Source organism: Capra hircus, chromosome 21, assembly GCF_001704415.2.
Source record: "Capra hircus breed San Clemente chromosome 21, ASM170441v1, whole genome shotgun sequence".
In the NCBI taxonomy this organism is placed as follows: Eukaryota; Metazoa; Chordata; class Mammalia; order Artiodactyla; family Bovidae; genus Capra; species Capra hircus.
In genome coordinates this window covers 7,464,201-7,481,552 of record NC_030828.1, presented here as the reverse complement: position 1 = coordinate 7,481,552, position 17,352 = coordinate 7,464,201, and the positions used below count along the sequence as shown (strand labels likewise).

General features: G+C 47.6%; 1 protein-coding gene across 1 annotated transcript in view; it reads right to left on the bottom strand.

The window, feature by feature from the left end:
- The window catches only part of FAM169B (family with sequence similarity 169 member B), a 79,118-nt gene that overhangs the window by 35,315 nt on the left and 26,451 nt on the right, over positions 1 to 17,352 (bottom strand). Inside the window, exons 4-5 of the mRNA XM_018065850.1 lie at positions 8,060 to 8,145; positions 2,044 to 2,221 (exon numbers count right to left, since the gene is read on the bottom strand). Of these exons, the coding sequence (XP_017921339.1) occupies positions 2,044 to 2,221; positions 8,060 to 8,145 (264 nt within the window). The remainder of the gene's footprint in view (positions 1 to 2,043; positions 2,222 to 8,059; positions 8,146 to 17,352) is intronic.

The window sequence follows — 17,352 nt, the reverse complement described above, 5'->3', positions numbered from 1 at the left end:
AATATGATAATACCATTAGGAAAATGCAAATTAAAATCAAAATTAGATATCAGATACCAAATTGCAGAATCACTGAGGACAAGCAAGCATGCGAAGTGACTGGAACTCTCAAACAATGATGGTAGCAAAGTCTATGTAACTACTCCACAGAAATACTTTTATTCTGGCTCTCCAAAAAACAAGCTAATCCAGAAATAAGCAGTAAAAAAAAAATGTTTTTAATTGCCAGAAAAATACTTTTTATTTACTGAATTTTCTATTCATTTGATACTTCTTAAACTCAGTTTCTGGGTGACTAACAGTCAATTGCCACTTAAAAAAAATCAGTTCATGGGTCATGGGTGAAAACGAGACCTAGTAAGCAGCTTCAGAGAAAATGAGTGTGAAACTATTAGTCACTCGGTCATGTCTGACCCTTTTCGACACCATGAACTGTAGCCCACCGGGCTCCTCTGTCCATGGAATTCTCCAGGCAAGAATACTGGAGTGGGTTGCCATTTCCTTCTCCAGGGGATCTTCCTAACCAAGGGACTGAACCCAGGTCTCCTGCATTGCAGGCAGATTCTTCATCGTCTGAGCCACCAAGGAATCCCAAGCAGAGAACTTTCCATCAGATTTGTAGAATTCATGAGAAATGAAGAGGAGGCAGAAATCCAAGCACCGAGTCTGATCTGCCTCAGACTCGGACAGCTTAATATCCTCCTTCCACGCCATAGTTCTGGGTCTGCCTTGAGATGAATGAGACATCACACCCAACCTCTGCTTGATTCTCTTGGAACAAAGTCTGGGATATCACGGAGACCAGCAGCAACAGCAGCGCTGGCAAGCTCTTTCTGCCCCTACACCGTGGCTCACACATCAAGTCCAAATCTATTAACAGTTTTCATTACTGTTAGTAGGACATTTATAGCACAAAGGATTTTGCCACAAACTGAACACAAGCCATTTGGTAGCAGATGACAGCAAATGAGTCGCCTGAGAAAAGGAATTACCAAAATACTTCCTCTTTGAGGCTTCTCCAGATCCCTTGGTCTATCTAAATGAATGACTAGAGAACACAGCCACCCCAAGGAGTGAAACCGTACATCAGAATCGAAGGACAAACTGCTCTCAATGACCGAAGGAGCTGACAGACACGGGTGCCTCTGCCTCTATGATCGACTCTGACAAATAATGACCTACACGGCTTGTCTGCATGAGACGCAAGTGGTCTCACACCACACCGAGGGAAGGAAAAAAGTGAGGAATGCAGATGTATTCCATCCTGGACACGTGGAACAGACACACGTGAACACAGCTCAAAACCACGGTAGTAGCCTTTGAATCCCCAGGGGAAAAACACTCAACTGAGATAATAGCGTATCTGTGGTGATGCACTTGGGAATTTCACTTTTGCTAAAATTCAGAACTTTGTAAGAATTAAATGATAGGGCCTGACCAGCTGGGTCAGAGATATTGACAGAACTTTCAAAGTCAAAGAAACTATTAAAGGAACCAATGTTGAAGAAGAGCGTGATCCTTTAGACAAAAGAGCACACCCTGCTCCTCACCACCCCTAAAATCAAGTCCCAGGGCTTTACCCTAACCTCGCTATCGTGGCCGACCTCCCTCTTTTCTGAGGTAATGTCTATAAATCTTGGCATCCAGTGCGCCTTTGCACCACATGTCAGCTGTTAGCAATGGTGTTCTTCCTGAGAGCAAACTGGTAACATTAAAGAAAAGAAACGAACAGCATTGTGCTTGCAAAGCCATTTTACAAACATTCATGGCAACAACCATTTTACAGGGGACAGGGCACTACCTGGGAACCCAAGGGCTGTAAGGGATCTTCATCCTCTTTGCCAGTAAAACGAGAAATGTGGTGAAATCGAAATCCATACCTTGGGCTTATTTACATGCCAGCTGAGCTAGTGGCAGTTCTCGCGCCAGAAGATTCTCTCCAAGGAGCGTCTGTGCTCAGGGCATCCTCCGAGCAAGCAGGCACCCGGAGCCTCCCTGCAAGTCTGAAGGGGTGGTGGCCCCACGTGGCCGCATGACCCTCACCTTCCCTTTTGGTTGTGTAAAATCCAACGGCTGCTCCATCTCGCCACAGAATCTTAGCCTCCTCCTTCACAGAGTGAGGTAAAAAAAACATGTCATCATCATCCAAATGCCTTTCTAGTCTTCCAAAAATAACGACGTTCAGAACGAAAAGCACAATCCTTTCCCCAAATGACTGAACCTTTGAAGGAAAAACAAAAAGAACATCTGAGTGAGACAAGTAGGAAAAGTCAGACGCAATAAATTCGATGCTTGGAATCAACCCACACGCCGGGGGCCAGGTGTGGGCTCCCCCACCGCGCAATTCGTCTCGTGCTTGAGATCCAAACTGAGGATCACAGTTTCTCACGGAGGTGTTCTCAACCCTGGCCTTTCACACCCACCCTGGCCTCCAGGAGCAGGGGGGAGGGCCAGAAAGGCCCCCTTGGTCTCCAGAGCCACAGACGGGGAGTGTGAGGAGGCAGAGGAGAGTCACATATCAGTGAAACAGGAGGTGGCTTCCAGGCAAGCCATTTCAGCAGAAACCTAGATGTGTCCAGGGAGAAACCCAATCTGCCATATCTTTAACAACAGCTCAAGGATTCTGACGCTCAGAACAAGGTGAATAATAGAGGGTCATAACTGGTGTGCAGTGGCTACACCAAGATCAACTGATTTTCAATGACTTGTGACAGATTTTGAGTACATACTAGTGTCTCAACCCCACAGAGTTACTGGAACTCAAGGCCCAGCCCATCCCAAGGCTACATATGGAACCATCTCTCACCCATTGCAATGTCACGACAATTGAGGAAACTGTACTGCGGTCAAGCTCAGGCCCACAAAAGGGCTTCATCATTAACAAGTCAAAGTGACTTCCTGTTCCTGCCTGTCAGCATTCTCTGCGTGCACATAACCCATGGCTGGCACAGTTCAGTTGCTCGGTCATGTCCGACTTTTTGCACCCCCATGGACTGCAGCATGCCAGGCTTCCCCGTCCATCACCAACTCCAAAAGGTTGCTCAAACTCATGTCCGTTGAGTCGGTGATGCCATCATCCTCTGCTGTCCCCTTCTCCCCCTGCCTTCAATCTTTCCCAGCATCAGAGTCTTTCCAAATGAGTCAGTTCTTTGTATCAGGGGGCCAAAGTATTGGAGCTTCAGCTTCAGCATCAGTCCTTCTAATGAATATTCAAGGTTGATGTCCGTTAGGATTGACTGGTTTGATCTCCTTGCAATCCAAGGGGATCTCAAGAGTCTCCTCCAACTCCTCAGCTCAAAAGCATCAATTCTTTGGTGCTCAGCCTTCTTTATGGTCCAACTCTCACATCCATACATGACTACTGGAAAAACCATAGCTTTGACCATATGGATCTTTGTTGGCAAAGTAATGTCTCTGCTTTTTAATATGCTGTCTAGGTTAGGTATAGCTTTTCTTCCAAAGACCAAGCGTCTTAATTTCACGGCTGGCACAGGTGGTACAAATGAAGGCCTCCTGCACCCACAGCAGACATAACTAATCAATCCCCATTCTATGAGACTGAGCCCAGATACAGTCTAAATTCAGCCCTCTGGACAACTACAAGAAACCACTAAAATGTGGCGCTTGAGGTAAAACCAAACAGCCAGTGACACAATGACAGTATTATTAGATTTTACTCCAACAACATTCCCATATGACAGCCTAAGGGCCTGGGTGTGTATCACCCTTTCGTATGCACCACGATGAAATCAGCAAGAGTATTATCAATGCCTGGGCTGAGACTGCCACCCACATGCTACCGTTTGACTCTTACCAGCCGCAAGGGAAATCCTGGTTTACAGGTGAGGAAACTGAAGCTCAAGGAGGGTAAGCAGTTACATTTGTTTATTTCACTGCCTTGTTCACAAGAGGACTTAAGACAGTTGGATGAGGGCTCTGCCAAAGGCAGGCCAGGTCTGAAACCCCAGAGCAGGACTTCTGAGTCCCAGGCCAGTGGACCTGCTGCAGCCCAGATTTTCGTCCATGCGGGCTCTGGGAGAGGGAACTGCTGCTGCGTGTGCTCAGTCGTGTCCGACTCTTTGCAGCCCCCTGGACTGTAGCCCACCAGGCTCCTCTGTCCACAGGGTTTTCCAGGCAAGAATACTGGAGTGGGTTGCCATGCCCTCCTTCAGGGGATCTTCCTGACCCTGGGATTGAACTCACTTCTCCTGCACTGCAGGCATTTTCTGTGCCACACGGGAAGTCCGTACGTTTGACATAAATATGATGCTTGGTTTTATATTTAATGTGTGCTGTGCTCAGCGGCCTCAGTCGTGTCCAACTCTTTGTGACGCTAAGGACTGTAGCCCACCAGGCTCTGTCCATGGGATTCTCCAGGCAAGAATACTGGAGTGGGCTTCCATTTCCTTCTCCAGAGGATCTTCCCCACTCAGGGATCGAACCTGAGTCTCCTGCATTGCAGACAGATTCTTTCACTGCTGAGCCACCAGGGAAGCCCTTTATATTTAATCCTTGACCCTTAAATATTTATCATCATCATTTGTGGTTGTGGCTTCTCGACTTAGATTTGCTGGGAGAGCTTCAGCAGCTCACAGTTCGTTTCAGTTTGTTTCTTCCACAAGTCAAGGGAGAAGACTGCCTCAGTGGTCTGTCAAACACTTTTATGTTTTTCAGATGCTTCAGTAATAAAAATAAATCAGCTTGCGGCCCTCTAACAAATGGCACGAAGTGCTTAGTGCCAATAAACTTATTAATTGGCCCAGAATGCAAACTATTTCACCTTCATCTGGAGCCAAATCTTAGATGAGAAAAAGATTTGCAAAAGCCACACCAGCTTAACTCTGAGAAGCCACCCCAATTTTGTATTTCAGACAGTAGCAGCCAAATCAAGTTCTGACTTTGAGAATAACTAGCTCATCACGAAACCCAACGGGTGTGATGTGGGAGGTTATATTTTTCAACTTATAAAACCAAAAAGTTCAGGGGAAAGCCAGAAGAGAAAAACAGATTGCATCTGGCAGAAGGGAAATAACCAATCAAAACCTGGCAGGAGAATAAAGGAAAGAAAGAAAATGCACTTAATTTGTCCAATTTCATTACGGGGAGCGGGGTGGGGGGAAGAATGTACAACATGTGATTCTGACTTAGAGACATTTCTGAAAACAAAAAACTAAGATCCAGTTCTAATCCCTCAATTAGGGCCACTAATGATGTTCACAGAAAGAATACTAAGGAAGCTGGGTTTCAGTTTGGTTTGGTTTGGTAATTTGTAAAGAAGAGCTGGCTAAGAAATAGAATGCAATTAAAAGGAAAGAAGTCAAGACCCCAAGTTCTATAAATTGAGAGGAACACTATCCCCACACACAGCTGGGGCAGACAGATCTTTACAACCTGGTTCATTAAGTGGAATTAACACTCCGTTTCTGTTCACAGCATTAGCCACATTTTCAGAAAATGTGAGGGCTTTCCTCATCTAAACTTGGAATTGATACACAAAGGAATTTACCACTCTTGTTCTGGAAAAAAAACTATATATATACATATATGTATGTATGTATGTATGTATGTATATTTAAACAGCAACCCAGACTGTTCCTGGAATTTAGAACACCCACTCGCTCATGCCACCTGCTTCATCTATGGACAGTGATACGCAGAACTATGTCAGGCAGCCTCACTGAGTACACCATGCTTATTTGCTGAACCTCCAGCCACCGTTAATTTACTGGAAGAAAGCCCTTTTCAAAATAATATCTACCAAATCAATTAAAACCAGACCTGAAAACGTCCTGCCATTTGTGACAATATGGATGGAACTGGAGGGCATGATGCTGAGTGAAATAAGGGGAAAAACAGACAGTGCATGACCTCACCTATACGTGTAACATTAAAGGGTCAAACTCACAGCAACAGAGGCTAAGTGGTGGTTGCCAGGGACAGGGCGTGGGGAAAAGGGAAAGATGATCGGTAGGTTCAAACTTCCAATAATAAGATGGACAAGTTCTGGGGGTCTAATACACAGCACAGTGATTATAGCTAACGATACCTGCATTATATACTTGAAAGTTGCCAAGAGCATAGGTCACCACACAAAAAGAAACGGCAATTAGGTGAGGCAATGCAGGCTTAACTAACACTGTGGTGGTAATCATTTTGCAGTGTATCAGTGTATCAAAGCAAGACTGAGCACCTTAAACCTGTTCTTTAGTCGCTAAGTTGTATGTGACTCTTTTGCGACCCCATAGACTGTAGCCCGCCAGGCTCCTCTATCCATGGGATTTCCCATGCCAGAATACTGGAGTGGGCTGCCATTTCCTCCTCCAGGGGATCTTCCAGACCCAAGTACTGAACCCACGTCTTGGCAGGCAATTCTCTACCACTGAGCCCTCCTTAAACTTACACAGTGTTATATGTCAATCGCATGCATGCGTGCTAAGTCACTTCACTCACGTCTGACTCTTTGTGACCCTGTGGACCGTAGCCCGTCAGGCTCCTCTGTCCATGGGATTCTCCAGGCAAGAATACTGGAGGGAGTTGCCATGCCCGTCTCCAGGGGATCTTCCCAGCCCAGGGATTGAACCCACGTCTCTTATGTCTTCTGTACTGGCAGGCAGTTTCTTTTTTTTTTTTTTTTTGGCAGGCAGTTTCTTTACCACTTGTGCCACCTTATACTTCAACAAAGCTGGTGGAAGTGATAACCTTGAAACATACTTGAAAAAGATAACCCATAGAAAGGGCAGAAATATTTGCTAACAATATATGCAATAAGAGCTTGCAGCTATAATATGGAAAAACTCTTACAACTTAACAGTAAAAAGTCAATCCAATTAAAAAGTGGGCCAAGGATTTTCATAGCTACTCTCCCCAAAATGGACAAAAAGTACATGAAAAGATGCTGAACATCCTTAGCCACAGGGAAACTTTACCCTTGCCATCCTTAGTCTCTATAAAACCACAGCACCTCAAAGCCCACCAGGCCTGCCATCAGAGAGGATAGAGTGTGTGTCCAGTTAAATCACTTACTAGCTATGTGGCTCAGCTTCAATTTCTTTGTCTACAAACCAAATACCTTAAAGATTCTGAAGTCAGATAATCCCTGTCAAAAGTCTAGGTAATACACAGGCCAGCGTCTAGCACAATATCTAACTCATAGTAAGTACCAATAAATCTAGAAATGTAATAAAACTTCATTCAGTCGTGTCCGACTCTTTGCGACCCGTGGACTGTAGCCCACCAAGCTCCTCCATCCATGGGATTCTCCAGGCAAGAATACTGGAGTGGGTTGACATTTCCTTCTCCAGGGGATCTTCCCAACCCAGGGATCGAACCCAGGTCTCCCACATTGCAGGCAGATGCTTTAACCTCTGCACCGCCAGGGAAGCCCAATAATCTACTGGAATGTAATAAAACTTCCCTACACACTAGAGAGATGATGTGGATTAATGTTTCAGAATTAAGACAGCAGAGGCCACTCAGGAAGGCAAGAGGGATTTACCAATAGCCAGCTGTTTGTTACATATAGCCATTAACACTATTTTTCTTGAAGGTGGGGTATTATAGATGAAACGGTGCCCACCAAAAAGATATTAAAGTCCTAACCCCCAGTGCTGTGAATGTGATTTATTTGGAAAAAGGGTCTTGACCACATCAAGATGAGGTCGTTAGGGTGGGCCCTAATCCAACATGACAGGTGTCCATATAGAAAAGGGGAATTTGGACAGAGCCAGACAGGGACAAAGGGATGAGGATGGGAAGAAACAGGGAGAGCACCACTGATAAGCCAAGGAGAGCTGAAGTTAGGAGACAGGCCTGGGGCAGATTCTCCCTCACCGGCCTTGGAAGAAACTGACCCCACCAACACCATGCTTTTGGACTTCCAGCCTCTGGGACTGGGAAATAACACATTTCTGTTGTTTAAACCACCCCGTCTGTGGGCACTTTGTTTGAGCAATCCTATAAAATGAATCCACAGGGGCAGACTAACTTACTAACATGATAATAAGTACGCTGACCTTTACAACCCGTTTCACAATATCCGCTTAAGTTTGCAATGCCTCACCTTCATCAGACCCTCCCTTGAAGGATCAGAGGTCCTTAGTACATCTTCAGTAGTCCACCAGGACTGCTTCACATAAACAGCCACAACTGAAAGAGAAAGCCAAGAGAAAATGAGGCGGTGTACATGGCCATCAAAGGGGCAGCTTTATCAGCTTGCAGCCACTGTCAAGATGCAAAGGAAAGTTTATGCATGAGAAAAGAGATGATGTTTCTAGGATGAGTTGTCTGAGAGCACTCACCAGGACAGAGCGACCACTCTCACCTGAAAGGACTTCACAGCTGTCTGCAGAGATGGCCTAACGGCCCCAACACAGGATGCACCCCAGGGCTGTTGGGTGCAAGTAGTACTGACAAATTCAATGGATGAGAATTACATTTTTTTTTTAAGTCCAACTATATGACCCAACTTGGAACTCCGCAAATTTAGGCAAACCCAACGTTATCTAAGGGCATGGAATGAGCCCTCATTATCCTGGGTGCTGGGTTTGGCACTGGCTTCTTCTACATGCTTTTCTTTCATTCTCACAATGAAATTGACATCTGCATTCTTCTGAAGACACTGACATTCTGAGAAGGAAAGGCAACCAGCAAGGAGGGCTGAGGTCAGATCTGGCCCTCAGACCCAGGACTCCAAGCTTAATGCTCTTTCCAAGATGGGTCAGTTGCAGATGGGGCAAATTGTGCAGGGGTGGTGGGGGTCTTGGATAAGAGAACTCTGGGGCTAGGACCTACAGGAGAGGGAGGATAGAGACATCTCTCCTACCCCACTCCTGCCCCCACATTCTGAGACAGTCACTGAGACCTGTTGATTCCACCCACTCTGAGTTTGGACATGGGGGCTTCCCTGGTGGCTCAGACAATAAAGAATCCACCTGCAATGCAGGAGATCTGAGTTTGATCCCTGGGTCAGGAAGATCCCCCGGAGAAGGGAATGGTTACCCACTCCAGTATTCTTGCCTGGAGAATACCACGGGCAGAGGAGCCTGGCAGGCTACAGTCCGTGGATTTGTAAAGAATCAGACATGACTGAGCAATTAACACCTGCTGCTTAGTAGAGGTGATCTGGAACACCCTCAGTCTCACCAGGCCCCAGCTTTCTCATCGGAACTACCCAGGCTGATCAGCCGAGGTGGCTGACAAGCTCAGATGAGGATCAGATGTGAAACACCCAGCTCAGGGCCAGGCAGGCAGGGGCACTCAGCATCTGCTAATTAACACGCCAGTTCCTCCCTGTTCCTGCTGCAGCCGCCAGGCCCCATCGTTCCACCTGCCGCCTCCCGACAGGATCCAACCCCAGAGCCCCGGATGCCGGCTGGTCTGTCCCCACCCGTCCCCTTGTTCCAGTCTCCCGTGCCAATCTTTCCATCCTAAGGGGCTGCTCCAAAGGCAAATCCAGTCATGGCCTCAGCCTCTTATCTCCCAACAGGGCAGCTCTCCTTTCGTGGCTTAAAAATCACATTTTAAAACACTAAAGTCACTTTGGCTGCTTTCTGGCAAATTTTTTTTTAAGATTGTTTTTTAAGGGAAGTTTTAGGGCTTCCCTGGTGGCTCAGGGCTGAATAGTCTGCCCGCCAATGCAGGAGACATGGGTTTGCTCCCTGATCCAGGAAGACCCCAGATGCTGCAGGGCAACTAAGCCCCTGCACCATAGCTATTGGGCCTGTGCTCTGGAGCCCAGGAGCCACAACCACGGGGCCCACGTGCTGCAGCTACTGAAGCCTGCGTGCCCGGGAGCCCATGCTCTGCAACAGGAGAGGCCACCGCAGCGAGAAGCCTGCCCGCCGCAGCAAGAAGCCTGCAGCGAGAAGCCTGCCCGCCGCAATGAGAAGCCTGCCCGCCGCAATGAGAAGCCTGCCCGCCGCAATGAGAAGCCTGCCCACCGCAGTGAGAAGCGTGCCCACCACACTGAGAAGCGTGCCCACTGCAGCGAGAAGCCTGTCCACCACAGCGAGAAGCCTGCCCGCCGCAGCGAGAAGCCTGCCCGCCGCAGCGAGAGTAACCCTCACTCTCCGCTACCAGAGAAAAACCCTTGCAGCAACAAAGACCCAGCACAGCCAGAAATAAATAAACAAAATTATTTTTTAAAGCAAGTTAAGTGCTTTTAAAAGAGAAGTTTTAGGTTCATGGCAAAATTGAGAGGAGCGAACAGAGATTTCCCACATTCCCCCTCCCCGGACACACAACCCTTGTTACCATCATCTCCCAGCAGCGTGGGACATTTGTTACAACCAATGGACCTAAAGTGACACTTGGTGATCGCCCGATGTTTCCATCAGGGTTCACTCCTGTACACTCTATGGGTTTGGACCAGTGTATCATCACACGTACCTATCACTACGATATCACACAGAGTATTTCCGTTGCCCTGAAAGCTCTCTGTGCTCTGCCTGCTCACCTCTTCTTACTACCTCCTACCCCTGGCAACCACTGATCTTTTTCCTTTCTCCTTAGTTTTGCCTTTTCCAGAAGGCCATATAGTTGGAGCCATACAGTATGTGGCGTTTTCAGACTAGTTTCTTCCTGATGCAAAGAGCTGACTCATTGAAAAGACCCTGATGCTGGGAAAGATTGAAGGTCGGAGGAGAAGGGGACAACAGAGAATGAAATGGTTGGATGGCATCACTGACTCAATGGACATGAGTTTGAGTAAGCTCCGGGAGTTGGTGATGGACAGGGAAGCCTGGCATGCCACAGTCCACAGGGTCGCAAAGAGCCAGACATAACTCATCGACTGAACTAACAGTGAAATGCATCTAAGTTTGCTCTATGTCTGTTCATGGGGCTTCCCTCATAGCTCAGTTGGTAAGGAATCCACCAACAATGCAGGAGACCCCGGTTCAATTCCTGGCTGGGGAAGATCCCCTGGACAAGGGATAGGCTACCCACTCCAGTATTCTTGGGCTTCCCTTGTGGCTCAGCTGGTAAAAAATCTACCTGCACAGGGGAGCCTGGTGGGCTGCCGTCTCTGGGGTCACACAGAGTCGGATACGACTGAAGTGACTTAGCAGCAGCAGCAGCAATGCAGGAGACCTGGCTTCGATCCCTGGGTTGGGAAGATCCCCTGGAGAAGGGAAAAGCTACCCACTCCAGTATTCTGGCCTGGAGAATTCCACAGACTGTATAGTCCATGGGGTCGCAAAGAGTCAGACGAGTGAGTGACTTTCACTTTCTCGTGTCTGTTCATGGGGCTTCCCAGGTGGCGCTGGTGGTCAAGAATATGCGGGAGACACAAGACACGCATGTTCCATCCCTGGGTCAGGAAGATCCCCTGGAGGAGGGCACAGCAACCCACTCCAGTATTCTCGCCTGAAAAATTCCATGGACAAGAGCAGCCTGGGGGGCTACAGTCCAAGGGGTCACAAAGAGTCAGACACAACTGAGCACATGTCTTTTCATAAAGACACAGATATTTCATAGCTCAAAATCATTTTCAGCACTGTATTCAGTGCTAAAATACTCCATTGTCTGAATGTACCATAGTTCAGTCCTGCTCCACTATCTTTTTATACTACTTTTATTGCCATTTTTATACCTGCTTCTTAAGACAGGTATCTGAGCCTCCAGGGGTCCAGGAGCCACAAGATTAAAAAAAAATACAACTTCCCAGTCAAATCTTTTTAGCTGGAGAATTGAAGGAAAACAACCCAGAGTAGAAAACAAAAGTTCCTTGAACATTTAACGTCAGGCTCAAGACTTTAAAACAAGTTTTGTGAGGCAATCGAGTTAAGCTGCCACCACCTTCCTCCCTATTCCTCTCTGTTCTTGGAGGAATCGAAGACCAAATGATGACATCAGCTATTATTGAGCACTAACTCTCACAGCCAGTTCCTTCTTTCCAAAACCCAATAGCATCTAATTCACTGTCAGTTTCATACCAGTGGTGAATCTTGTCTTCTCCAACAACAGTTACAAAATTGATAGAGCCAACTGAGAGAGAGAAGAGCCAATTAAATGCTTGACATCTGCCTTCATTTATTCAACTAAATTCATGCTCCAAATGGCACCTACTGGAACTTTCAGGAGGCTTATAAAACCATAAGGATTATTTTCCCGCTTAACAAGGTAAATCAATAAAAGATGTTCCATTTACTAACATGGTGTATTACTTATAATACAGATGTTCAATTTACTGAGACAGCTTCAAATAGGAAATGTGTTACGACTTGCTGTTTGTGTGGTGCCTTGCAAAGTTTCACGGTGCACTGCAGAGCATTAATTAGCCACATAAGTTGTCACAGAATAGATGGAATTTTTTTTTTCCAAAACTAATCTTGAGCTGTTAAGCATACATAACAATGAAGGTGAAGTCTGATCAAATTTAATAGGCTTAAAATGCATTGTCTCAAAAACGACTCTTGACAAAGAGAATCAGCCTTCCAAAGAACAGCAGCTTTTGATCCGAAAAGCCTGCGACCCAGTCAAGAGGAGACAGGCAGGAGGAACGGGGCGGAGCCCTTGGAGAGCAGCTGTTCCCAGCTCAGCAAGGACAAAAGGTGGACCGTCAGGGGACAGGCAGCCACAGCAGAGCCAGCCTCGGGGCATCACTCCCGAGACACTGGGGCCAGCAGTTTCCGAGAGGCACAAAGTAGAAACCGCACATCTGTCGATTTAAAAGACAAATAGAATCCTGAGCAGAACCCTCTGGCTCTCCGCCACGTAGGACCTGGGAGAATGGACCCCTGCAAATGACTGAGCCGTGGTGTCAGCAGTCGACAGGGCACTGCGGGTGACAGGCCAGCCTCACGGCTCTGATTTAGTGCCCATCTCCCCCCGAGTGACAGGTGACCACAAAGAAGATGCCAGTAATGGATTGTATTCTGTGACACCCCAAGGTTTCCCAAACAAGTTAAGACAGTGAGGCTGACTCCCAGTGGCCTGGCTTCATCAAGGCTCAGCAGGATGAACTGAATTCTACCAGCTGGGGCTGAGTTTCCGGACGCACAAATGGCCCAGCTCCCCAGAGGCCACTGAGTAAGTCTGCATCCTTGCCCCTGGGAATCGGTAGCCTGCAGAGAAGAGAGAGCTAAACAGGCTGCTGCGATGTGGGGCAGGATGTGATAGATGCTGGAATCAAGCTGGGAGGCAGAGTCCAGAGGACCCAGAGGAAGGGTCAGTTCTGCTGAGGGGCTGAGAAATTAGAAGAGGCTTGCTCCTTGGAAGGAAAGCTATGATCAACCTAGACAGCATATTTAAAAGCAGAGACATTACTTTGCCAACAAAGGTCCATCTAGTCAAGGCTATGGTTTTTCCAGTAGGCATGTGTGGATGTCAGAGTTGGACTATAAAGAAAGCTGAGCACAGAAGAATTGATGCTTATGAACTGAAGTGTTGGAGAAGACTCTTGAGAGTCCCTTGGACAGCAAGGAGATCCAACCAGTCCATCCTAAAGGAAATCATTCCTGGATATTCATTGGAAGGACTGATGCTGAAGCTGAAGCGCCAATACTTTGGCCACCTGATGCAAGGAGCTGACTCATTGGAAAAGACCCTGATGCTGGGAAAGATTGAAGGTGGGAGAAGAAGCAGATGACAAAGGATGAGATGGTTGGATGACATCACTGACTCAATGGACATGAGTTTGCGTAAACTCTGGGAGTTGGTGATGGACAGGGAGGCCTGGCATGCTACGGTCCATGGGCTCGCAAAGAGTCAGACACGACTGAGCAGCTGAACTAAACTGAACTGGGAAAGTGTCCATAGGAAGCTGGCCAGATCAAGTTCTGGATCGCCGGGTAAGGCATCAGAACAGGCAGAGATGACAGGCGACGGCAGGTTAACCCTTGAGAAGAGGCACAGAGCCAGGCAAATCCAAGGCCACACTCAGGACACCTCAAGCAGTGTGCTGGGCGAGGCTTAAACATGGGAGAGGCAGAAGGGCAAACATCAATTATAGCAAGGTTGCCACAAACACGGCTAACGTGTAGAAGCCCATCACTTCCCTATATGCCAGCAATGGACAAGTGGAATTTGAAATTACAAACAATACCATTTATGTTCAGTTCAGTTCAGTCACTCAGTTGTGTCCGACTCTCTGTGACCCCATGAACTGCAGCAAGCCAGGCCTCCCTGTCCATCACCAACTCCTGGAGGTCACACAGACTCATATGCATGGAGTTGGTGATGCCATCCAGCCATCTCATCCTCTGTTGTCCCCTTCTCCTCCTGCCCCCAATCCCTCCCAGCATCAGGGTCTTTTCCAATGAGTCAACTCTTCACATGAGGTGGCCAAAGTACTGGAGTTTCAGCTTTAGCATCATTCCTTCCAACGAATACTCAGGACTGATCTCCTTTAGGATGGACTGGTTGGATCTCCTTGCAGTCCAAGGGACTCTCAAGAGTCTTCTCCAACACCACAGTTCAAAAGCATCAATTCTTTGGTGCTCAGCTTTCTTCACAATCCAACTCTCACATTCATACATGACCACAGGAAAAACCATAGCCTTGACTAGATGGACCTTTGTTGGCAAAGTAATATCTCTGCTTTTTAATATGCTCTCTAGGTTGGTCAAAACATTTCTTCCAAGGAGTAAGCATCTTTTAATTTCATGGCTGCAATCACCATCTGCAGTGATTTTGGAGCCCCAAAACATAAAGTCTAACACTGTTTCCACTGTTTTCCCATCTATTTCCCATGAAATGATGGGACCAGATGCCATGATGTTAGTTTTCTGAATGCTGAGCTTTGAGCCAACTTTTTCACTCTCCTCTTTCACTTTCATCATTAGCACCCCCCAAAAATGAGATACTTAGGCTTATACTAAATAAAATACTTACATTTAATAATCTAAGAAAATGTGTATAAAAGCTATACAAGGAAAATTATTTACAAAACTGTGATGAACAAAATCAAAGAAAAACTAAATAAAGAGATATTCAGTGTTCTTGAATAGGAAGCTTCAATAGCATCAAAATGCCAGTTCTTCCCAACTTGACGTATAGATGCAATACAATCCAAATGAAAATTCCAAGAAGTTATTTCGTGGATTTCCCTGAAATGATTCTGAGGTTTACCAAGAGAGGCAAAAGATGATACTAGAAGAGAACAGACCTGGAGAATGGACACTACCCAATTTCCAGGTTGCAGTAACCCAGACAGTACGGCATCAGGTGAACAGAGAGATCAATGGAATAGAATGTAGAGCCCAGAAACAGACCTACATGAGTGTAGTCAACGTCTACATAGTCAGCTTTGACAGAGGAGCTGGAGAAGGCACTGGCAACCCACTCCAGTATTCTTGCGTGGACAGAATCCCATGGACAGAGGCGCCTGGAGGGCTGCAGTTCACGGGGTCGCAGAGCGTTAGACACGACTGAGTACACACGCATGACGGAAGAGCAAGTGCAACACAGGAGAACACAGACAGTCTTTCTAACAAACGGTGCTGGAACAAACGGACATCCACGTGCGAGATATAAATCTCAACACATAACTTTCACTCTTCACAGACGCCACCTCTACAGACATAAGCCAGTGCCGACAGGGAGATGAAACAGGAAGCACTTTGGACACGGCCCTGTGGACCCGGTGTGAGAGAAGACAGGGCTCAGCGCCAGGCGGGGCTCAGAGTCCAGCTTCTTCAATTACTAGCTGCATGACCCCCTCCCCACCTTGGGTCCCCCGTCTGTCGTATGGAGCCCTCAACATCCTCTTAACCTAGTCTTTACACGGTTTTGCTGAAACAGCTCATCTCACTCATCTGCTTTACCCAAAGTGTCTGAAGCTTTTCGGTCATTTCCAAAGACTTCCTCCACCTGCTTCAAGGGTTTCTCTGGGATTCCAAAGAAGTATGAAAAGCCCTTGTTATTTGCTGGCTTTTGTCAGGGACACAATGGAAGCTCTTGCTAACACCCTGTTTCTTCCTGGGAGCTCCCTTGCCGAACTTCCTGCTCTGGTTTGCATGGGAAATGTCTGCCTTTCTTCCCCACACTGACCACTACCATCCTGTCCGCCACCTCCCAGTGTGAGTGGGGACACGCTCCTACCCACCGCGCGTGGTCCTTTTCCATCAGGGAGCGTTAGCCGACCGTCATGTTCCTTGCTTCCTCCTCCCAGGCTTGTGAGGACAACCATACCTGATCAAGGCACACACTTTCACCTGCCCAGAAGCTCCCAAGATTTTTAAACCTTCCACCTTGCCTAAGATTTCTTAATGGAGCTAAACCCTTTTTTATTTAAATATCTTTAAATAAAACAATCACCTTTTAAAAGCTGGGTGAGGGAGAGCTGGTTGCCACCCGTCACCTGGCACGGGGCGGCAGGGGGTCTGTGGCAGTGGGGAGCTCTCCTGAGAAGGACTTGAAGGAGCAAGGATCGGTGACCTTGGCAGGGGACGGTGGCCCGTGTGCCCTGCTTGCTCGGCCTCCTCATCTGCCAGCACCAAGGATAGGGGAGCAGCAGGGTGGTTTGGGGCCCTCCAGAGGCCACAATTCTGAAGCACATGGTCATCCAACCCACATGCTGAGTAGCTATTATGAACAGAGTGCAAAATTAAGCCACCAGAGGAATGCAAGTTAGACCCTGACTGAAGACACCTACAGCCTGGAGGAGGAGACAGCACCTGGGACATGAAGCACCTCCCGCCATGCAGGCCTCTAGGGCCACACCCTACAGACCATCAGCGGCCACCATGCTTCAGAGTTAAGAGAGGAACATGAGACTGTTACTGTTTTAAAGCAATATTCTCCAGAACCATATGCCCAAGCACCTACCAAGCACCTGGCTTTTTTTTTTCCCCTCAGGTGAGGCTCAGAGGGGTTAGGAAACTCAAAGTCAAGTGCCTGCAAACAGCAGTGTTGGAACTGGACATGAACCGGGTCTCACGGGTTTTAGAGCGCCTGCTCTAGCCACTACACTCCAGGGGCAGAATGGACAGAGAGATGGATGACAGAGCCAGGACCAGGCCCTGGGAAGGCTGGCAGAGCAGGCAAGACAGAGATGAGAGGAGAGGTGAGGAGGTGGCAAGGCAAGACACAGATGAGCACGGAGAGGCCAACAGGAAAGATCTTAACGGAGTGAACCTCGTTCAGCACATTGAGACGGGAAGGAGGTGGTCATTTATTCAGCAGACACTTGACACCAGGGACCCAGGACAGAAGACACTGCTCAGCAGGAGCAAGACAGGCCAGGAGGCCAGGGCCCAACACACCATGACCAGCACCCCAGACGTGAGCAGCACCACGCAGCCACTCAAGGGCCGTGTCTCCATCCATTCATGCAGCTGTGGCAGAGCACCGCGTATGACAACACAGGTTTCCTTCTCGCACTTGTGCAGGCTGGGAGCCTGAGATCACGGT